The following is an 18,329-nucleotide window of genomic DNA, read 5'->3' on the forward strand; positions in this document are numbered from 1 at the left end:
ATTATTGTGAAGTCAGGCATTTATCAGTTCTTAATATGCTATGTGCTGTGCTTAGTCGCTCAGTTATGTCTGACTCCTTGCAACTCCATGGACTGCAGCCCACCAGGCTTCTCTGTCCGTGGGGATTCTCCAGGCAAGAAGACTGGAGTGGGTTGTAATGCCCTCCTCCATGGGAATGAACCAGGGATCAAACTCAGGTCTTCCCGAATTGCAGGCGGATTCTTTACCTCTGAGCCACCAGGGAAGCCCCAGTTCTTAATAACCAAACACAATTTGCTCTCTGAAATGGCAGTACATGATGCAGGGCCTACATGTGAGTTATTGATGTATGACATCTTTCCTTGGCCTAATTATACTTCCATGAATCCCTTATATCAAAAACTCATAGAATAACTGATCTTCTCAGGTTATCTAATTTTTGCTTTCAAGAAGAAATACTCCAACTATAATCAGACAATGAGGTTTTCTCATATAAGGAATATGAGAATATTTTTTAATTTCAGAAAACATCTCTTTTTAAATTAACTACATAAATTATCCCTGAAGGTTTGGTTGCACGTCTGTAGTCTCATTGCCTCAATTGTTAGGCCTTTTCTCATGTAGATCTACACCGATATCCTTGGTAACCTCAATGATCTTTACATGCCATCTCTAAACTGGTAGCTCTCAATTTTAGATCTCCAGCCCAAACCTTAACCTTTCCCCTAAACTTCAGCTTTCAAACTTGATGTCAAATTTAATATGATCCTAGTTAACTCTTGAAATTTCTCTCTCAACATTTTCCTTTCCCAGCCTTCCCCATCTTGTTAAATATCACTCCCATTCTTCCAGTTGCTCAGATCAACATCGTTACAGTCACCAGTAATCTTTCTTTCATTCTGAACATCTCCAAATCCAATACATTAGCCAATCTGATTAGCTTGACCTTAAAAATATATCCCCGATATGGCTATGCTCACCATGTGCACTACCACAGATCTGGTCTATGCCATTGTCATTGTTTGGCAGATTATTGCAGTAGTGTCTCTGTGGTCTACCTCATTCTTCTCTTGTCCCTCTATGTATTCCTACTAGCTAGAGAGACCCTTTTAAAAGGAATCTTTAGATCATATCTCAACACCTCGGGGGCTTCTCATTTCACTTCAAGCACAAGCTAAAGTCTCCACAGTGATCTACAAGCCCCCCCATGCTCTAGCACCCTCTCCTTCTCAGTTCTTTCTCTAGCTTCCTTACTCTCTACCCGTCCATTCTCACGAGGTTCCTGGCACACTGGCTTCCCCGCTGTTCCTCAGTTACACCAGCCAGGACCTTGATTCAGACTGCTGTCTGTATCCAGAATGCATGTCCCATAGACTTCTGCAAGGTTAGCACCCTGATACCTTTCAGTCTTTGGTCAAATGTTCTTCTTTACCCATCCACTTAGATTCCTGAGCCCTCTTCCCTGATTTGCTCTCCTCCACAGCCTATTCACCGTCTAATACACAATTTACTTTTTTGCTTTTTTTCTATCTACTAAAATGTAATGAGCATGAATGCAGGACATTCTCTAGTTTTTTCATTTTTGTCTCTAGCTTTTAGAACAGTGTCTGCTGTGTTGTAAACAATAACTAGTCATTGCATTAATTAATCAGAGACTAAGAAAGCTGATATTATTCCACGCACTGCCCCTTTGAACCATGTCCATCACTACAACTAAGTCAGAGACTTGGAAAATTCTGGATTCTAATTTTATTGTCAGCAAGTAAAGATGAAAAGATTAAGCAGTCTGATATTCTCACTATATACTTTAATTCATGCAGTTTAAAAAATTATGTAAGACACAAGACTTTATTTTAAAAAATCAAATGACTTTTGTAAATTGAGCACCAATTCACAGAATAGAAAGGACATGCCTCAATTCATATGCTTGTCACATCAAAATTCAAAATTTTCCTAAAGGAAACATGGAAACTATTGAATTACAATCTAAAATAATTTCCTTGAAGTTTTAATCTTTTCCTAAAGTTTATATTTTTACAGTTATGCATTTTACTGATCTAAGATATAGGACAATATTGAAATTATTTTAAATTAGGCCATTTAGAAAACTTGGGCCCATTTCTTTATAAAAGAATTAGCTACTTCCTGCTTCTGTAGAAAATTACATTTGGGAGGGGAATTGAAATGTCTGATCAAACTAAATCATTTAGGCTCACTAGTAAAGGCCAAAGAGGCTTATAAATTTCCTTCTGTCCCAAATGCCAAGGGTGGCATAAAGTCAATGCTGTACCATCACATCTGAAAATCTAAACATAGGTAGACAGTTCTAATGTCCCCTAGGACCAGGAAGGTATTGTAAAGATGTGAAGTGAGTCCCATTAGAATACAAGACTGAGTGGGGAGACCTGTAGAGAGTAACGTATTAAAGAAAATCTAAGGTCACTTGATACAGTAGCCTAACCATTGCACCCTTAAAAATGCTTGCTAGATTCAGGGCTTTGGTAAATTATTTGTAAGATAGAGTTCTAATGGAATTGCTGTTCAAAAGATATTCATACTCTGTTTTTAAAGTAGAAAGCAAATATGTCATTAAAGTTACTTTACATGTTTGCCCATTCCAAAAAATACTTAGAAATTTACAGATGTTTCAAGACTAGGATTTTCAGTATAGTCTAAAACTAAAATTATTCCCCTGTTTTCCCCAGACCATTTGTATTATGGACTCCAACTTATCCTGACTTCTCTGTACTTTTACAGAATTTTTTTTTTCCCCCCTGTGAATCAATCTTCTTTGGTGGCTCAACTGGTAAAGAATCTGCCTGCAATGCACGAGACCCAGGTTCGATCCTTGGGTCAGGAATATCCTCTGGAGAAGAAAATGGTTTACCCACTCCAGTATTCCTGCCTGGAGAATTCCATGGACAGGGGAGCCTGGTGGGCTACAGTCCATGGGGTCACAAAACAGCATGACTGAATGACTAACACACATACATGTGCCAGAAACCTCCCTGGGTGCTGGCTGGCAATACAGCAGATGCGGCCTACCCTCAGAAAACTTGTAGTTTTGGGGTTTCCCTAGTAGCTCAGCTGGTAAAGAATCCGCCTGCAATGCAGGAGACCCCCAGTTCGATTCCTGGGTCAGGAAGATGCGCTGGAGAAGGATAGATTATCTACTCCAGTATTCTGGCCTGGAGGATTCCATGGACTATAGTCGCAAAGAGTCGGACTGAGCGACTTTCACTTTCAAACTGTATTGCATTTCTTTGACGAGCTTACCTGTCCATATAAAATATGCAGATTTTTCTGGTTCCTATAAAAGAAGTTATAGGTCTTCAGTAAAGAATTAAGTTGTTCCCTGAAAAATAAATTACATTCACTTACACTCAGTCTTAGACTCTTTAATGATAAAAAGCAATAATGATGCTTTCAACTCATAAAGGTATGAGATGGAATGAAATGGTTCAATGGAATCTTTACTATTCTGTCATTTTAATGAAAGTCATTGAAAGCCGAAACCTTCTTAGGACATCACCAAATGTTGAAGGTGTTAATTCATAAATGAATAACCAAAGTAAAACAAACAAAATCTGACCTTTAGATGGTTATTTTCCCTTGGTGAAGATATGTATGAATAATTTCCAAGTTGAATTTGATTTTTTAAAAGTTCTTCAAAATTTTCTGTAATGAAGAAATGACTGGCTGCAAAAGTTTGAATTGAATGTAAAATCTAAAGCAGTGGTTCTCAACCTGTTTAAGTCACAGTATCCTTTGAAACCCTGATGAAAGCTTTGGCTTCCCTATGTGGGGGAAGAAACCTATATATAGACACATAGTTTTGCACACACAATGTGTGCTAATTTATGTGCTGTTTTGAAAGATTTTCTTGATAAACAAGGAGTCATTTTCCACATGGTTTAAATATAGATTCTTTTTATCTGACAGTAACAAACTGACATTTAAAAATATTCTTTGTCTATAACTCTAGAGTAAAAGAGAATTCCCTGGCAGTCCAGTGGGTTAGGACTCCAGGCTTTCACTGCTGAGGGCCCAGGTTCAATACCTGGTTGGGGAACTAAGATGCCACAAGCCATGTGACTCAGCCAGAAAAAAAAAAAAAACCCCAATTCTGGAGTATATACACCAATATATTTATAGTAGGTAGGTAGGATAGTATAGTAGGTAGGATTTGAGATGACTTTATTATTATTTTTTTCTACTGTCATCTCTGTTGTCAAGGTCTTCCATTTCTTTTCTTTTTTTAAATTTTGAGTTAGTTTTATTTTGACAGCTAGCAACTAAAATAAAAATATTTTCATACAAGAAAAATAAATAACCAAAAGATGGAAAATAACTCCAGACAAAGCAGTGAGGAGAGTATTCTGTAGCAGGAGGCAGCCATAAAGTAGATTTTAATTCACATTTCCTTTTTTGTTTTACAACAATTTAATCAACTTAAGTTCATCAACTAGTATGTGCCTGACCTTGTGTTACCCGCTTGGGGGGTGGGGGGTCGGGTGGGCACAGCACCAGTTTAGGAGCCGTCGTTGCTCCCAAGCATCTCACCTTTGTGGCAGGTAGGCTCTGGCAGTGGGAACATTGGTTCCTGCCACACCTCCATCCTTCTTTGGGCCACTATGGCTCAAGATGCTTGTCTCATTCACCTCCCCCTCTGGCCTCTGTCAGCCTGTTGGTTTAAGCTACCTTCTCTCATCTGGCTTACGGCAGCAATTTCTTAAAAGCCTCCCTGTGTTTGTTGTCTGTTCTCAACAGCAGGAGTAATTTTAATGTAAAGCCAATAGCCTCTCTCCTTTGCTCAGAACTCTTTAATATTTCTCATCATTACAATATAAGTCAATATCCTTCCAACAACTTCAAAGGCCAGCTTTGATCTGTTTCACGTTACACCTTCCACCTCATTTCTGTTTCTCCTTCACTTACTGCACTCTAGCCGCTGGCCTCCTTGATGTTCCTTGAGTACTCCAGGCACATTCTCACCCCAGAGCCTTTGTACCTGCTGAAATTTTATCCAGAATGACCTCCAGCCTGCTATCACACTGTCCTGCATTCATTTTCTTTAACTATTTCCTCCAAAGTCACCTTCTCAAAGAGTCCTTCCTTATAACCAAATCTGAAAATTTGCCTTCTCCCAACATTCATATCTTGCTTTCCCCTTACTTCTGCCCCTTGGTCACCATCTAATCTTGTATATATTCTACTTATTTATCTAACATTCTATCTCCTCCACTAGACTGTAGCTCCAAGAGAATAAGCCTGTTTTTATATTTTGTTCATGCTATATTTCATGTGCCTGGAAGAGAGCATGGCAAATAGTAAGAACTCAACAAATACTGGTTGAATGAAATGATCAGAAAAAATATTATTCAGAAAATAAAACTAAACATATCAAAGAATGAAAAGTTCTTTTATATCATCAGTTTTAGGGGGGAGATAGCTCATGATAGTAAATTTTCAGGTATAGTAATTGCTAAAATCCCTTTGATATTTAACATCTGTCTCCCTCTCATAAGAATCCTGGCTCCATGAAGGCAGGGATTTTGGTCTGTTTTACTCATTGCTGTCTTCCCAGTGATTAGAGCATAGCCTTGCTCATGGTAGGCTCTTATGAATACTGATTGACAGAATTCATGTATATTGATTTTTATGTTTGAGATCATATAAACATACTTTACTTTGCCAACAAAGGTCCGTCTAGTCAAGGCTATGGTTTTTCCAGTGGTCATGTATGGATGTGAGAGTTGGACTGTGAAGAAAGCTGAGTGCTGAAGAATTGATGCTTTTGAACTGTGTTGTTGGAGAAGACCCTTAAGAGTCCCTTGGACTGCAAGGAGATCCAACCAGTCCATTCTGAAGGAGATCAGCCCTGGGATTTCTTTGGAAGGAATGATGTTAAAGCTGAAACTCCAGTACTCTGGCCACCTCATGCGAAGAGTTGACTCATTGGAAAAGACTCTGATGCTGGGAGAGATTGGGGGCAGGAGGAGAAGGGGACGACAAGAGGATGAGATGGCTGGATGGCATCACCGACTCGATGGACTTGAGTCTGAACTCCGGGAGTTGGTGATGGACAGGGAGGCCTGACGTGCTGTGATTCATGGGGTTGCAAAGAGTCGGACACGACTGAGTGACTGAACTGAACTGAAACATACTTTCCATTTGACTTTTCTCACTTGTAATTTTTAATGTACCTATTTCCAAGGATCAAGATACTCCACACACATACCACAAAATTTTTCTGCAGAAGTACTTTATGCTACTGTACCATTTCCCAACTGGCTTACTTTAGAATTCTAGTGTTGATGAATATTTCTGTTTTAAATATCACTGAGCACACAAGGGATTTTATTTCATTGAAGCCATTGCTGTGGGATAGTTCCTAAAACCTAACATACTGGTAAAGAGCATGAACACTTTTATAGCTTTCATTATGGTGCCAGGGTCGCATATGGAAATTTCCAGTTCACTTGGGATGCAAATCCTGATATGCTAAGCGGTGAGAATTGTAATACAAGCAAATGAATTTTTACAGAATCTTGTTCCCTCAGCTTCTGTTTCTGATAAAACTGCATGATAAGGAATGGTACATGTATCCTTCAAAGTATTTACCTGTTTAACTAGAAAGATTATTGTCTGGGAACAAGCTCTTTGGAAAATGTTTCTATGTCTGAAAAGAACCAGACTAAATCTTTCTCCACAGAAATAAGTCTCCATATGACCCAAGGAGTCAGCAAACTGGTTCCCAGGACACCATGTTTTATAAATAAATTTTATTGGAATACAGCCACACTAATTGGTTTGCTAATTGTCTGTAGCTGCTCTCCTTCTATAATTGCAGAGCTGAGTGATTGTGATGTAAACCATATAGTCCACGAAGCCTAAAATACATATTATCTGACCCTTTACTGAGGTATTTGGTCAACCTATAAACTGTGTATAACACGAGGTAACTGAAGACCACAGATACCGTACATATTTTCCTCACAACAGGCAGGATCTTTCTGATGCCACAATGGCACTTTGAAGGATTTTGGCAGGCAGAATAAGGGAGGAGTTTGGTAGAATAGTGTTGGGATAAAATTGGGTAGGTTAATGGTGCAATAAAGTGAGGAATTAGAAAATTCAGAAGTTAGGTGAACAGCTATAGTAACGGTGAATGCATTCCAAATATTAAAACCTCATCACGTTTTTATCCTGGGACCTTACCCGAGGAACTTTTTAAAGATGATTAGCTTATGCATCTGATGAAACAATGGACCTAATACAATACTGGGAATACAATATAGCCTACAACATTCAAATTCAAATTTTTTGGGCAACCAGGCCACAAGGAACTGAAGAAATTATTGTCAAATTAATCATTTTTTATCTGATGAATGGTTCAAATTTTGTCCTCTAAGAGAAGACCTGTCCTAATGGTCATTCATTCATACACTTGCTGTGTGAACACAATAAAGAGGTCTCAGTCATACTCTGAGAATGAGTGAGAGCTTCAAGGAATTGGTGCTGCCTGTTTTGCGCTTTGGAGGCAAAGGAATAAGCAAGAGTGTGAGGAGCTTACCAGGCAAAGAAAGTATTAGCAGGGACCTTCTAGATATTTCCATAGCTTTTGTGGAGAAAGCTCAAAAAGTTGATTCTGAGAACAGGACATTTAGGATGGGGTATGATGAAGAAGCAGGTAAGAAGCTTGCAAACTTCTAAAAGAAGTTTAGAATTCACTCTGCAGGGAATGGGCAGTTACTGGAGCTTTCACGTAGAGAGAGAGAGATGATCCTCCTAAGGGCCACTACGGAACTTATGGCAGACAGGGTAGATTAACTAGACTTTTGCTCAGTCATGTCCAGCTTTTTGCAACCCCATGGACTATAGCCTACCAGGCTCCTCTGTGCATGGGATTTCCCAGGCAAGAATACTGGAGTGGGTTGCCATATCCTTCTCCAAGGGATCTTTCTGACCCAGGAATGGAACCCACATCTCCTGTGTCTTCTGCATTATAAGCAGATTCTTTACCCACTGAGCCATCCAGATTTCAGGGTAAAGAACATGAAGGCAGCACGATGAGTGGAACCACTGCAATGGCACTGGGGTGAAGGATCAAGTCTAAGTTCTATATAAAGGTGATCAAATGTACCTTGTATACAAAAGACTCAAGTTTAGAAAAGACCTAAAAACGGTATAGGAATTATTTGGTTTAAGAAATCCAAAGACGATCACTAAAGTGTTATCTAAGCAGTCCCCAGCCAGGAAAGGGGACACTGATTTAATATATATGGTGACTTGTCAAGAGCAATTGCAACATATTCTTTAGAATTTAACTTAAATGTTACCTATAGACCTCAAGGCTATGGCTTTTCCAGTAGTAATGTATGGATGTGAGAGTTGGACTATAAAGAAAGCTGAGCGCTAAAGAATTTATGCTTTTCAACTGGAGTGTTGGAGAAGACTCTTAAGAGTCCCTTGGACTGCAAGGAGATCCAACCAGTCCATCCTAAAGATCAGTCCTGGGTGTTCATTGGAAGAACTGATGTTGAAGCTGAAACTGCAATACTTTGGCCACCTGATGCGAAGAGCATCAGGTCATTGGAAAAGACCCTGATGCTGGGAAAGATTGAGAGCAGGAGGAGAAGGGGACAACAGAGGATGAGAAGGTTGGATGGCATCACCAACTCAATGGACATGAGTTTGAGTAAACTCTGGGAGCTGGTGATGGACAGGGAGGCCTGGCATGGGGTCCCAAAGAGTTGGACACAACTGAGCGACTGAACTGAACTGATGGATTTCCCTACCTCATAAAAAAAGGGAAAAAATAATTTATGTACCTTTTCCTCTCAGCCCCAAAGAATTCTCCACCCAGCCTAGACCAGACTGTTTAGCAACTGTTCAGTTGCCTTAATAAAACTATTAAATGGGTGATAAGAAATGGATTCCCTATCCAGTCTTCTCAGCTTACAAATCTGTCACATCTAGAAGGCATAGGGACACCCAAGAAGTTGACATGGTACAACAAGCTATATACTTTTTGTGGTGGTGGTATAGTCGCTAAGTTGTGCCTGACTCTTTTGTGACCCCATGGAATGTACCTCCTCTGTCCATGGGATTTCTGAGGCAGGAATACTAGAGTGGGTTGCCATTTCCTCCTCCAGGGGAATCTTCCCAAACTAGAGATCGGACACATGCCTCCTGCATTGGCAGGTGGATTCTTTACCGCTGAGTCACCAGGGAAGCCCATTACTTTATGTATGATATATAAATTGATTTTCTAAGAAAAGCTTGGTTTTTCAAACATGGAATACTGTATCATAATGTATCACAAGGATTAAAAAATAAAAACACTACTACACAGTATATAATGTGAATAGTGTCTTTACAAAACTAAAGAATAACAAGCCTCCATATAAACTTGACTTCTAACTAAATGAACACATAGAATCATAAGCTTCCCCAGCACAGAAGCTGGTACTGTGCATGACAAGAGGACCCTGTTAGATGCAGATGGACACCCAGAGTTAGTCATTAAAGCTCCCAGATAAGTGCTCACCAGGGAAAGACTTAACATGGGGATGACAGGTACAGGGGAGATGATGCCAGGGCTCCTGTCCCTTTAAAGGTCCCTGTTCCTTTAAGGCTCCTGGCTCAGTTTTAATGAGTAATAGTGGATCCAGAGCTGACTGTAAAATGCTTAGGTGTACTTTGCACTTTGTGGTCTGAATGGCATCTGCTCAGCAGATGGGAATTACCCACGTTCTGACGTTTGTCATGAATAATGGACCGAACAAGAAAGGAGTTCCTCAATCTTATCACGCTATTTGGTTGGCCAGAAGAAACACTTTGTATTTAATTTTATAAACTGTAATAAATATTGACACTGGACAGCATGATGGGTGGAAGTGAGTTGTGCCCTCCATCCATAGATAGAATGCAAGTCAAATTTTAGTTGTGAGTTCTCTCTCCTTTTAGTGATGATTTGCAGCATAATTAAGTGGATCTCCAACTCTCTTCCTGGAAATCAAAAAACCCCATCTCATTCTTTACTAAGTGATTCCTATAATTTGGGCAAAGGGAAACCAGAAATACTCTTGTATGTGGTAGCCCAACACAAATTTCAGCGCCTGCCACATGATACAAAATAAACTTCAGTGGAAAATACAGTCCCATGTAGTCACAAAAGGCATATTTGGTCATGGCTGTACTTCCTTAGTTTGTGTTATTTCTGCCTTTTGGAGACTTGCTGAAAAATATTCAGGATCCTGGCCAGGCAGCCACTGAACACAGTGACAACAGCAGTAGAGACGGCATCCTGCCTTGTGTGTTGCCATGCTTAATTGCAGGAACCTAGAACATTCGAAACAGTGTCTTCAAAGAGGTGAAAAATTAAAGCAGAATAAAAGTGCTAGCTTGCTCTCTTACAGATTTAGTCATCCCCCTCCACCAAACTTTGTTCATAATGTTACATTTCAGCAATGAGGTTAACAATTTAATGTCAGTTTCAAAAAACTGAATTTAAAACTTAATTCATAGTGATTTTTATAAACAACATAATGAACATGGAAAATGGCAAATTGATCATTTTCTGGGAATTAAGGTTGGGATTTTTTTAAATTTTATGTGTTATAGTTCTATATGCTTTCCAAACTCCATATAGTAAGTGCATAATACAGTTGATGTTTTCATAATTTCACTTCCGTAAAAATGTAATATAGAGTCCTGTATGTTTTTGGAAAGGTGAACCAGGAAATATGAGGACAAAAGAATAACTAAAGCCTCATCATTAAGCTCTTTGCCAAGACAAACAAACCATCATTCCATAGTCCTGACATCTGCAAGAAGTAGCAAGATTCTCTTAACTTCCTTTATCCTGCATTACTGTCAGCTCGAATCCTGCAATTAAAATTGCAAACTCCTTCAGTCCTTTCTCAATAAGCAGCCCAGCTCCAGTTCTTTTTGCCTTTGGCCTCAGCTCCTGGCTCAGAAGATGAGGAAAAAAGGCTGCTTTTCAACCTTTGCTTAGAGACTTTCCTCAGTTCTCAAAGTAGGCTATTCATTTCCATTGCAAATGAAAGGATTGGGTTCCATCATTTGAATACTGAGAGGCTGGGGAGAGGAATGCTATTTCCTCGATTGAAGTAAAAATGCAAAACCAAAATGATCAGGAAGCCCTGAATTGAACTCTCCTGACTTCCTTTGAAGTGCTGCCCTTTCTGACATCCCTCACAACTCTGCTCAAGTATCATTAATTACTGCCGGTGTTTGGGAGAATAGTGACTGTGGCTTGTCTTGTTCTTCCTGGCAGTTCTGTCTTAAGACTCTAACTCTCTGTCAGTGCTGACAACTGATAATAAAAAGGACCTGGGAGCTTCCTGCAATCCATTAGTCACCTAATCCATAAGGTAATATAACCAGATGGATCTTACCTCTGGGGCTTCCCTGGTGGCTCAGCTGCCTGCAATGCGGGAGCCGCAGGAGATTCAGGTTCGATACCTGGGTCAGGAAGATCCCCCTGGAGGGGGACATGGCAACCCACTCCAGTATTCTTGCCTGGAGAATCCCATGGACAGAGGAGCCTGGTGGGCTCCAGTCCATGCGGTCACAAAGAGTCAGGCATGACTGAAGCGACTGAGCACTCACTCTGGTTGTTTTTTTTTAGCCATTTCATGACTTTTGGGGGTATTCATCATCTCAAAATTACCCCTGTAAACAATGGCCCTGGAGTCAGCTTCTCTCAGGTCCTTAACTCCTCCTAGAAATCAGTTGAGAACAGAAGGACTAAAGATTAAGGTATAATTTCACCATTTTAAAAAGAAATTTGATGTGACTGATGGCTAGTGAGTTGGCACAAAACAAAAGCACCCCAAATGTTTGAAAAGTCCACTGCTAAAGAGAGGGGCTAGAACTACTAAGAACAATGTCACCAGATGCTGATATGACATGGAAGAGAGGATTAAAAGGGAGCGGCAAAAAAGGACAGTATCATTTATTAAAACACTTGTGCTTCTGAGGAAGACAGGAAAAGTGTTTTAGAGGTGACATCTGATTCTGAAGAGAATCCCTTTATAAGTTAGGCATCCCTGACGGTTCAGGCAGTAAAGAATCTGTCTGTAATACAGGAGACCTAGGTTCAATCCCTGGGTCAGGAAGATCCCCTGGAGAAGGGAATGGCTACCTACTCCAGTATTCTTGCCTGGAGAATCCCGTGAAAAGAGCAACCTGGCGGGCTATGGTCCCTGGGGTAGCAAAGAGTTGGACACGACTGAGTGAACTAACAAACGCCTTTATAAGTATTTGATAGTTTAACACATTAGCTTGTTTTCTAACAACCTCAGATAAAGGAAGACACATATCTGCTCCCTTTCCTTCTACGGTCTGGCTTCTGAAGAAGCTTCTGAAAAAATTTTTAAAAAAATTCGTTGTCTGTTATTCCAGTTGGTGGCTGTAATGAACTGCTTCTGCGTCAGACCTCAGTTTCTGTTATCACATGCAGCTGACTTCCTAGGGGCAGCCTGAGCAGTGTGTGGACAGAGAAGAAAGAGGGAAGTCTTTGTTCTATCATCTCCTTTTCTGGCCTGAAACACAGAGAAGTATAATCTCTAACTCCTTGCCCTGACGCAATTTACAAATCACTACTGATTTTTAGATTTCTATTCTAATCCAAAGTAGGGACTTGAAACAACCTCTCCTTTGATGAAATAGTCTGTTTCTTGTTGTAACTGATCATTTAGGAGAGAACAAAAAAACATTTAGTGCCCAGGAAAATACTGTTTGAAAACTACAGAAAAATCATGTGCCCTTGAATGTGTGGATAACAGGAGAGGCAGTGAAGTATGTACTCTGTTAGAGAAATGGTTCTAAATTGAAGCGAGCATCAGAGTTGCCTGGAGTGCTCGTTGGAACAGAACATGAGTGGCACCTCCAGAGTTTCTTGAGTTTGTCTGGGGTGTATCCTGAGAATTTGCACTTTTAACATGCTCCCAGGTGATTCTGATGCTACTAATCCAGAGACCATACTTTGAGAGCCATTCTTTTAGAGCTCAGGGTGCTGAGGAAGGGGAAGGGAAGTTTATCTATTGGCAGATGGCAGGTTGAAATAGGTGGCCATTCTGACTGAGACTAAGATAGTTACATATAATCAGACCACTAACTTTTTTTGGCCACACCACACAGCGGGTTTCCTAGGTGGCTCGGTGGTAAAGAATCTACCTGAAAATGCAGGAGATGTGGGTTCAATCCTGGGTTAGGAAGGAAAGTCCGTGGAGAAGGAAATGACAACCCACTCCAGTATTTTTGCCTGGAGAATTCCATGGACAGAGGAACCTGGCGGGCTAGAGTCCATGGGATCACAGAAGAGTCAGACATGACTTGGTGATTAAAAAACACTTAGCTCCCTGACCAGGGACTGAACACATATTCCCTGCATTAGAAGTGCAGTCTTAACCCACTGGACCTCCCCGGAAGTCCCACCACTAACACTTCTGCCTCTCCTCCTCTATTACTGAGGTAAGAGGACAGGGGACACCATCCCCACAGACATTCTCTGGGAGGAGGTTTGTTTTAGTTTCCTATGGCTGCTGAAACAAACTACTGCAAACTTAGTGGCTTTAAACAACACAGACATATTATCTGACAGCTCCACAGGTCAAAAGCTGGTCTCACTGGCTATAACAAAGGTGTCTGCAGGGCTATTTCTTCTGAAGGCCCTCTGGGTGGAGAATGCATTCCCTTGCTTTTTGCAGTTTCCACAGCCTGCCCACATTCATTGTCTTTTGGATCTCTTTCCATCCATCTTCAAAGCCAGCAATGCCACACAGTCCTTCCTACTCCATCACTCTGACACAGAATCTTCTCATATAGCTCTTCTCCCCTCCCACATTTAAGGATTGGGGCTTTCTTGATGGCGCTAGTGGTTAAGAATCCACCTGCCAATGCAGGAGACATGGGTTTGATCCCTGGGTTGGGACGATCCCTTGGAGGAGGGCATGGCAACCCACTTCAGTATTCTTGCCTGAAGAATCCCCACGGACAGAAGAGCCTAGAAGGCTACAGTCCGTGGGGTCTCAAAGAGTCAGACACAACTGAAGTGATTTAGCACACAGAACATGATTACATTGAGCCCATCTGGATAATTCCCCAAACTTAAGGTCAATTGATTAGCTGCCATTGACAGCTAAGGTTGCCATGTCATTGGCAACCTTAATTCCCTTTTGCAATGTAATGAAAAACATTCATGGGTTCAAAGGATTAAGGAGTAGACATCTTTGGGAGGCCATTATTCTAGCTATCCAAGACTTAAGGGTAACTCTGTCTATCCAAATATTGTCTGAACACTTGAGAGTCATCTTGTTAGAAATCACAATCTGTATTTTAACCAAGATCCCCAGGAAAGTCTGCATGCACTTTAAAATGGAAAGAACCCTGATGTAGATAATCACCCTACCGCTAGGTATGAAACAGTGTTTGAGGGTAACATCCATCAAACCAAAGGGCTTCTCTGATGGCTCCGAAAGTAAAGAATCAGCCTGCAACTCAGGAGACCTGGACTTGATTCCTGGATTGGGAAGATCCCCTGGAGAAGGGAATGGCAACCCATTCCAGTATTCTTGCCTGGAGAATTCCACAGACAGAGGAGCCTGGCCAGCTACAGTCCATGGGGTTGCAAAGAGTCAGGCACAACTGAGTGACTAACACACACACACACATACACACACGTCAAACCAAAATACTAAAGTCCTAATTTAGTTCCTTGAGACTGATACTCCCTTACTCACTCATCATCAACACAAATTTATTGGAGGATTACTGTGTAACAGAAAAAATAACAGGTGCTAGGAAGACTGCAATATTTAAACTGATGGGGCCCCTGCAGTGATGGGAGTTACTTTCTGGAGAAGGAAGATTTAAAAAAGAATAAATAAAGAAATATGCTGATTTTACATATGGGTAAGAGGTATAGGAACAATAAAATATCATCCTGTGATGCAGCCCATGAAAGAGGGCATTTTAGAAAAGGTGATCAGAAGGCCTGAACTATTAAACTGACACCTGAATAGTGGGAAGAAGTCAGCCATGTGAAGAGTCAAAGAGAGGGTCCAGAGCAAGAGATGCCAGTGCCATATCCTGTGTGCAGGACTAAACTTGGCATATTTGAAGGAGACAAACAAAGGAAGAGTGGCTCAAGATGAGGTTGTAAAAGTTCTTCAGGCCAAACTGCACTGGGCCTTACAGACTCCTTATGACAAGGAGTCTGTGATAGGAAACCTTGAAGGGTTCAAACAGGATGTTGTGACTACTCTGTAAAGAGACCTTCTGGCTGCCGGGAGAATGGATTGTAGGCCCAGGAAATGGTAGCTGGCAGCCTGATTAGGAGGCTGTTGTAGTTGTCCTGGCAGGAGATAGTGATCGCTTGGACTGGATGGTGAGAGGTGTTTGCATATTGGATGTAGAGCTGATGGGACTTGCTGTGGGGCCGGGTGTAGAGACGAGGGAATGAAACAGTGAGGTTGGTATCTAGTTTCTGTTTGGATCTTGCTTCTCATTTTTCCATGATTTAAACTTTCAAGTCTTTCTAATACATGCCCCATAGATTTCTTTTAAGAGCTAGTTAAAAAGTGAACACAAGTGTGCCACACAATACCAGTCATGATTGGAGCAGTTGCAGGCTGACTGTAAAAGGACACCCTTTGTGTATGAACAGTGGGGGAATTTTGTACTTATTGGGCTTCCCAGGTTGCTCAGTGGTAAAGAATCTGCCTGCCAATGAGGGAGATGCAGGAGATGCAGGTTTGATCCCTGGGTTGGGAAGATACCCTGGAGGAGGAAACAGCAACCCACTCCAGAATTCTTTTCTGAAATATCCCATGGACAGGGGAGCCTGGTAGAACATAGTCCATGGGGTCTCAAAGAGTTGGACATGACTGACCACACACACAACGATCACTACCTTGACTTCACAGTCTGATGTCCTTGTTCCCTTGAGATGGAGAAATAATCTGTTCAGTTAATGAAGACTTTCAATTATTTTTACTGATATGTCTTTCAGCCACTTGGATCATCAGGACTGTCACTAGAGTGTCTGAAACACAGCAAGTGGTCAGTGATCCTTGGGGCCACCTACATGATCATGAACTAAAGACTGAGATAGGACCCTCCTGAACCACCAGCTCTTACGGCTCTTCAATAATGCCACCAAGACTATGACCACAGATTCTCTTTATATTGGAAAAATAAAGCAACCTCCTTGTTTCTGTCCTGGGCATCTTCCATCTACCCCCACATTCTATCCAGATTATGTAGAACACCTGTAAGTGAATCATCTACTTTGCTGAACATCCTTAAATATCTCTCCACTGCTCTTGGTATAAAAACCTCAAATCCTCATCACAGCAGGTGAAGTCCTGCTTGGTCTCTCTTCCTCTTTAGCCTCTTTGACAGAGACGGTTTTCCTTGGGTCCTGCACCTCAACCACTCTGGGAACTCGGACTTGCTGGAACTCTGTGCTCTCTCTGGGCTTGAGGATGTTGGGCTGGCCCCCTGTATCAGGAGTGGTCTCCCACTGACTTCCTTAAACTTGTTGGCTTGATCCTCCTTCAGATCTCTGGCCTTCCCTGCTTACACTAGATCCTTATTCTCTAGGGTATATTCTCAGAGTATAAGGGTTCTTTGGCTTCTGAATCAGGCTTTTAGAGCTGTGGTTCTCACTGTGATTCTGAGAGCAGTAACAGCTGTACTACCTGGGCACTTGTCATATGTGCAAATGCTCATGCATGTGTGCTCAGTCATGTGTGACTCTTTGCCACCCCATGGACTATAACCCATCAGGCTCCTCTGTCCATGGGATTTTCCAGGCAAGAATACTGAAGCAGGTCATCATTACTTCCTCCAGGGGATCTTCGTGACCCAGTGATCGAACCTATGTCTCCTGCATCTCCTGCATTGGCAGGTACATTGTTAACCCCTGAGCTATCCCAGATCTCCTGAATTAGGGACTCTGGGAACGAGGCCCAGGAGGGCCGAGAGGAGATACGCCATGTTCAAGGTCAGGAGGGGTGGCGGTGAGGAGATACCCCTTGTCCAAGGTAAGGAGCAGCGACTGCGCTTTGCTGGAGCAGCCCTGAAGAGATACCCCACATCCAAGGTAAGAGAAACCCAAGTAAGATGGTAGGTGTTGTGAGAGGCATCAGAGGGCACACACTGAAACCCTAATCACAGAAAACTAGTCAATATAATCACATGGACCACAGCCTTGTCTAACTCAATGAAACTAAGCCATGACCTGTGGGGCCACCCAAGACAGACTGGTCATGGTGGAGAGGTCTGACAGAATGTGGTCCACTGGAGAAGGGAATGGCAAACCACTTCAGTATTCTTGCCTTGAGAACCCCATGAACAGTATGAAAAGGCAAAATGATAAGGTACTGAAAGAGGAGCTCCCCAGGTCAGTAGGTGCCCAATATGCTACTGGAGATCAGTGGAGAAATAACTCCAGAAAGAATGAAGAGATGGAGCCAAAGCAAAAACAATACCCAGCTGTGGATCTGACTGGTGATAGAAGCAAGGTCTGATGCTGTAAAGAGCAATATTGCATAGGAACCTGGAATGTCAGGTCCATGAATCAAGGCAAATTGGAAGTGGTCAAACAGGAGATGGCAAGAGTGAATGTTGACATTCTAGGAATCAGCGAACCGAAATGGACTGGAATGGGTGAATTTAACTCAGATGACCATTATATCTACTACTGTGGGCAGGAATCCCTCAGAAGAAATGGAGTAGCCATCATGGTCAACAAAAGAGTCTGAAATGCAGTACTTGGATGCAATCTCAGAAATGACAGAATGATCTCTGTTCATTTCCAAGGCAAACCATTCAATATCACAGTAATCCAAGTCTATGCCCTGACCACTAATGCTGAAGAAGCTGAAGTTGAACGGTTGTATGAAGACCTACAAGATCTTTTAGAACTAACACTCACAAAAGATGTCCTTTTCGTTATAGGGGACTGGAATGCAAAAGTAGGAAGTCAAGATACACCTAGAGTAACAGGCAAATTTGGCCTTGGAATACGGAATGAAGCAGGGCAAGGGCTAATAGAGTTTTGCCAAGAGACCACACTGGTCATAGCAAACACCCTCTTCCAACAGCACAAGAGAAGACTCTACACATGGACATCACCAGATGGTCAACACCAAAATCAGATTGATTGTATTCTTTGCAGCCAAAGTTGGAGAAGCTCTATACGGTCAGCAAAAACAAGACCAGGAGCTGACTATGGCTCGGATCATGAACTCCTTATTGCCAAATTCAGACTTAAATTGATGAAAGTGGGGAAAACCACTAGACCATTCAGC

General features: G+C 41.6%; 1 protein-coding gene across 2 annotated transcripts in view; it reads right to left on the bottom strand.

Moving 5' to 3' along the window:
- Positions 1-18,329, bottom strand: part of RASSF6 (Ras association domain family member 6) — a 74,536-nt gene that overhangs the window by 27,987 nt on the left and 28,220 nt on the right. For both annotated transcript variants that reach the window (XM_070372970.1, XM_070372968.1), the window contains exon 3: positions 3,256-3,334. In XM_070372970.1, coding sequence (XP_070229071.1) covers positions 3,256-3,334 — 79 coding nt within the window. The remainder of the gene's footprint in view (positions 1-3,255; positions 3,335-18,329) is intronic.

This window comes from Bos mutus, chromosome 6 (genome assembly GCF_027580195.1).
Source record: "Bos mutus isolate GX-2022 chromosome 6, NWIPB_WYAK_1.1, whole genome shotgun sequence".
Lineage (NCBI taxonomy): Eukaryota > Metazoa > Chordata > Mammalia > Artiodactyla > Bovidae > Bos > Bos mutus.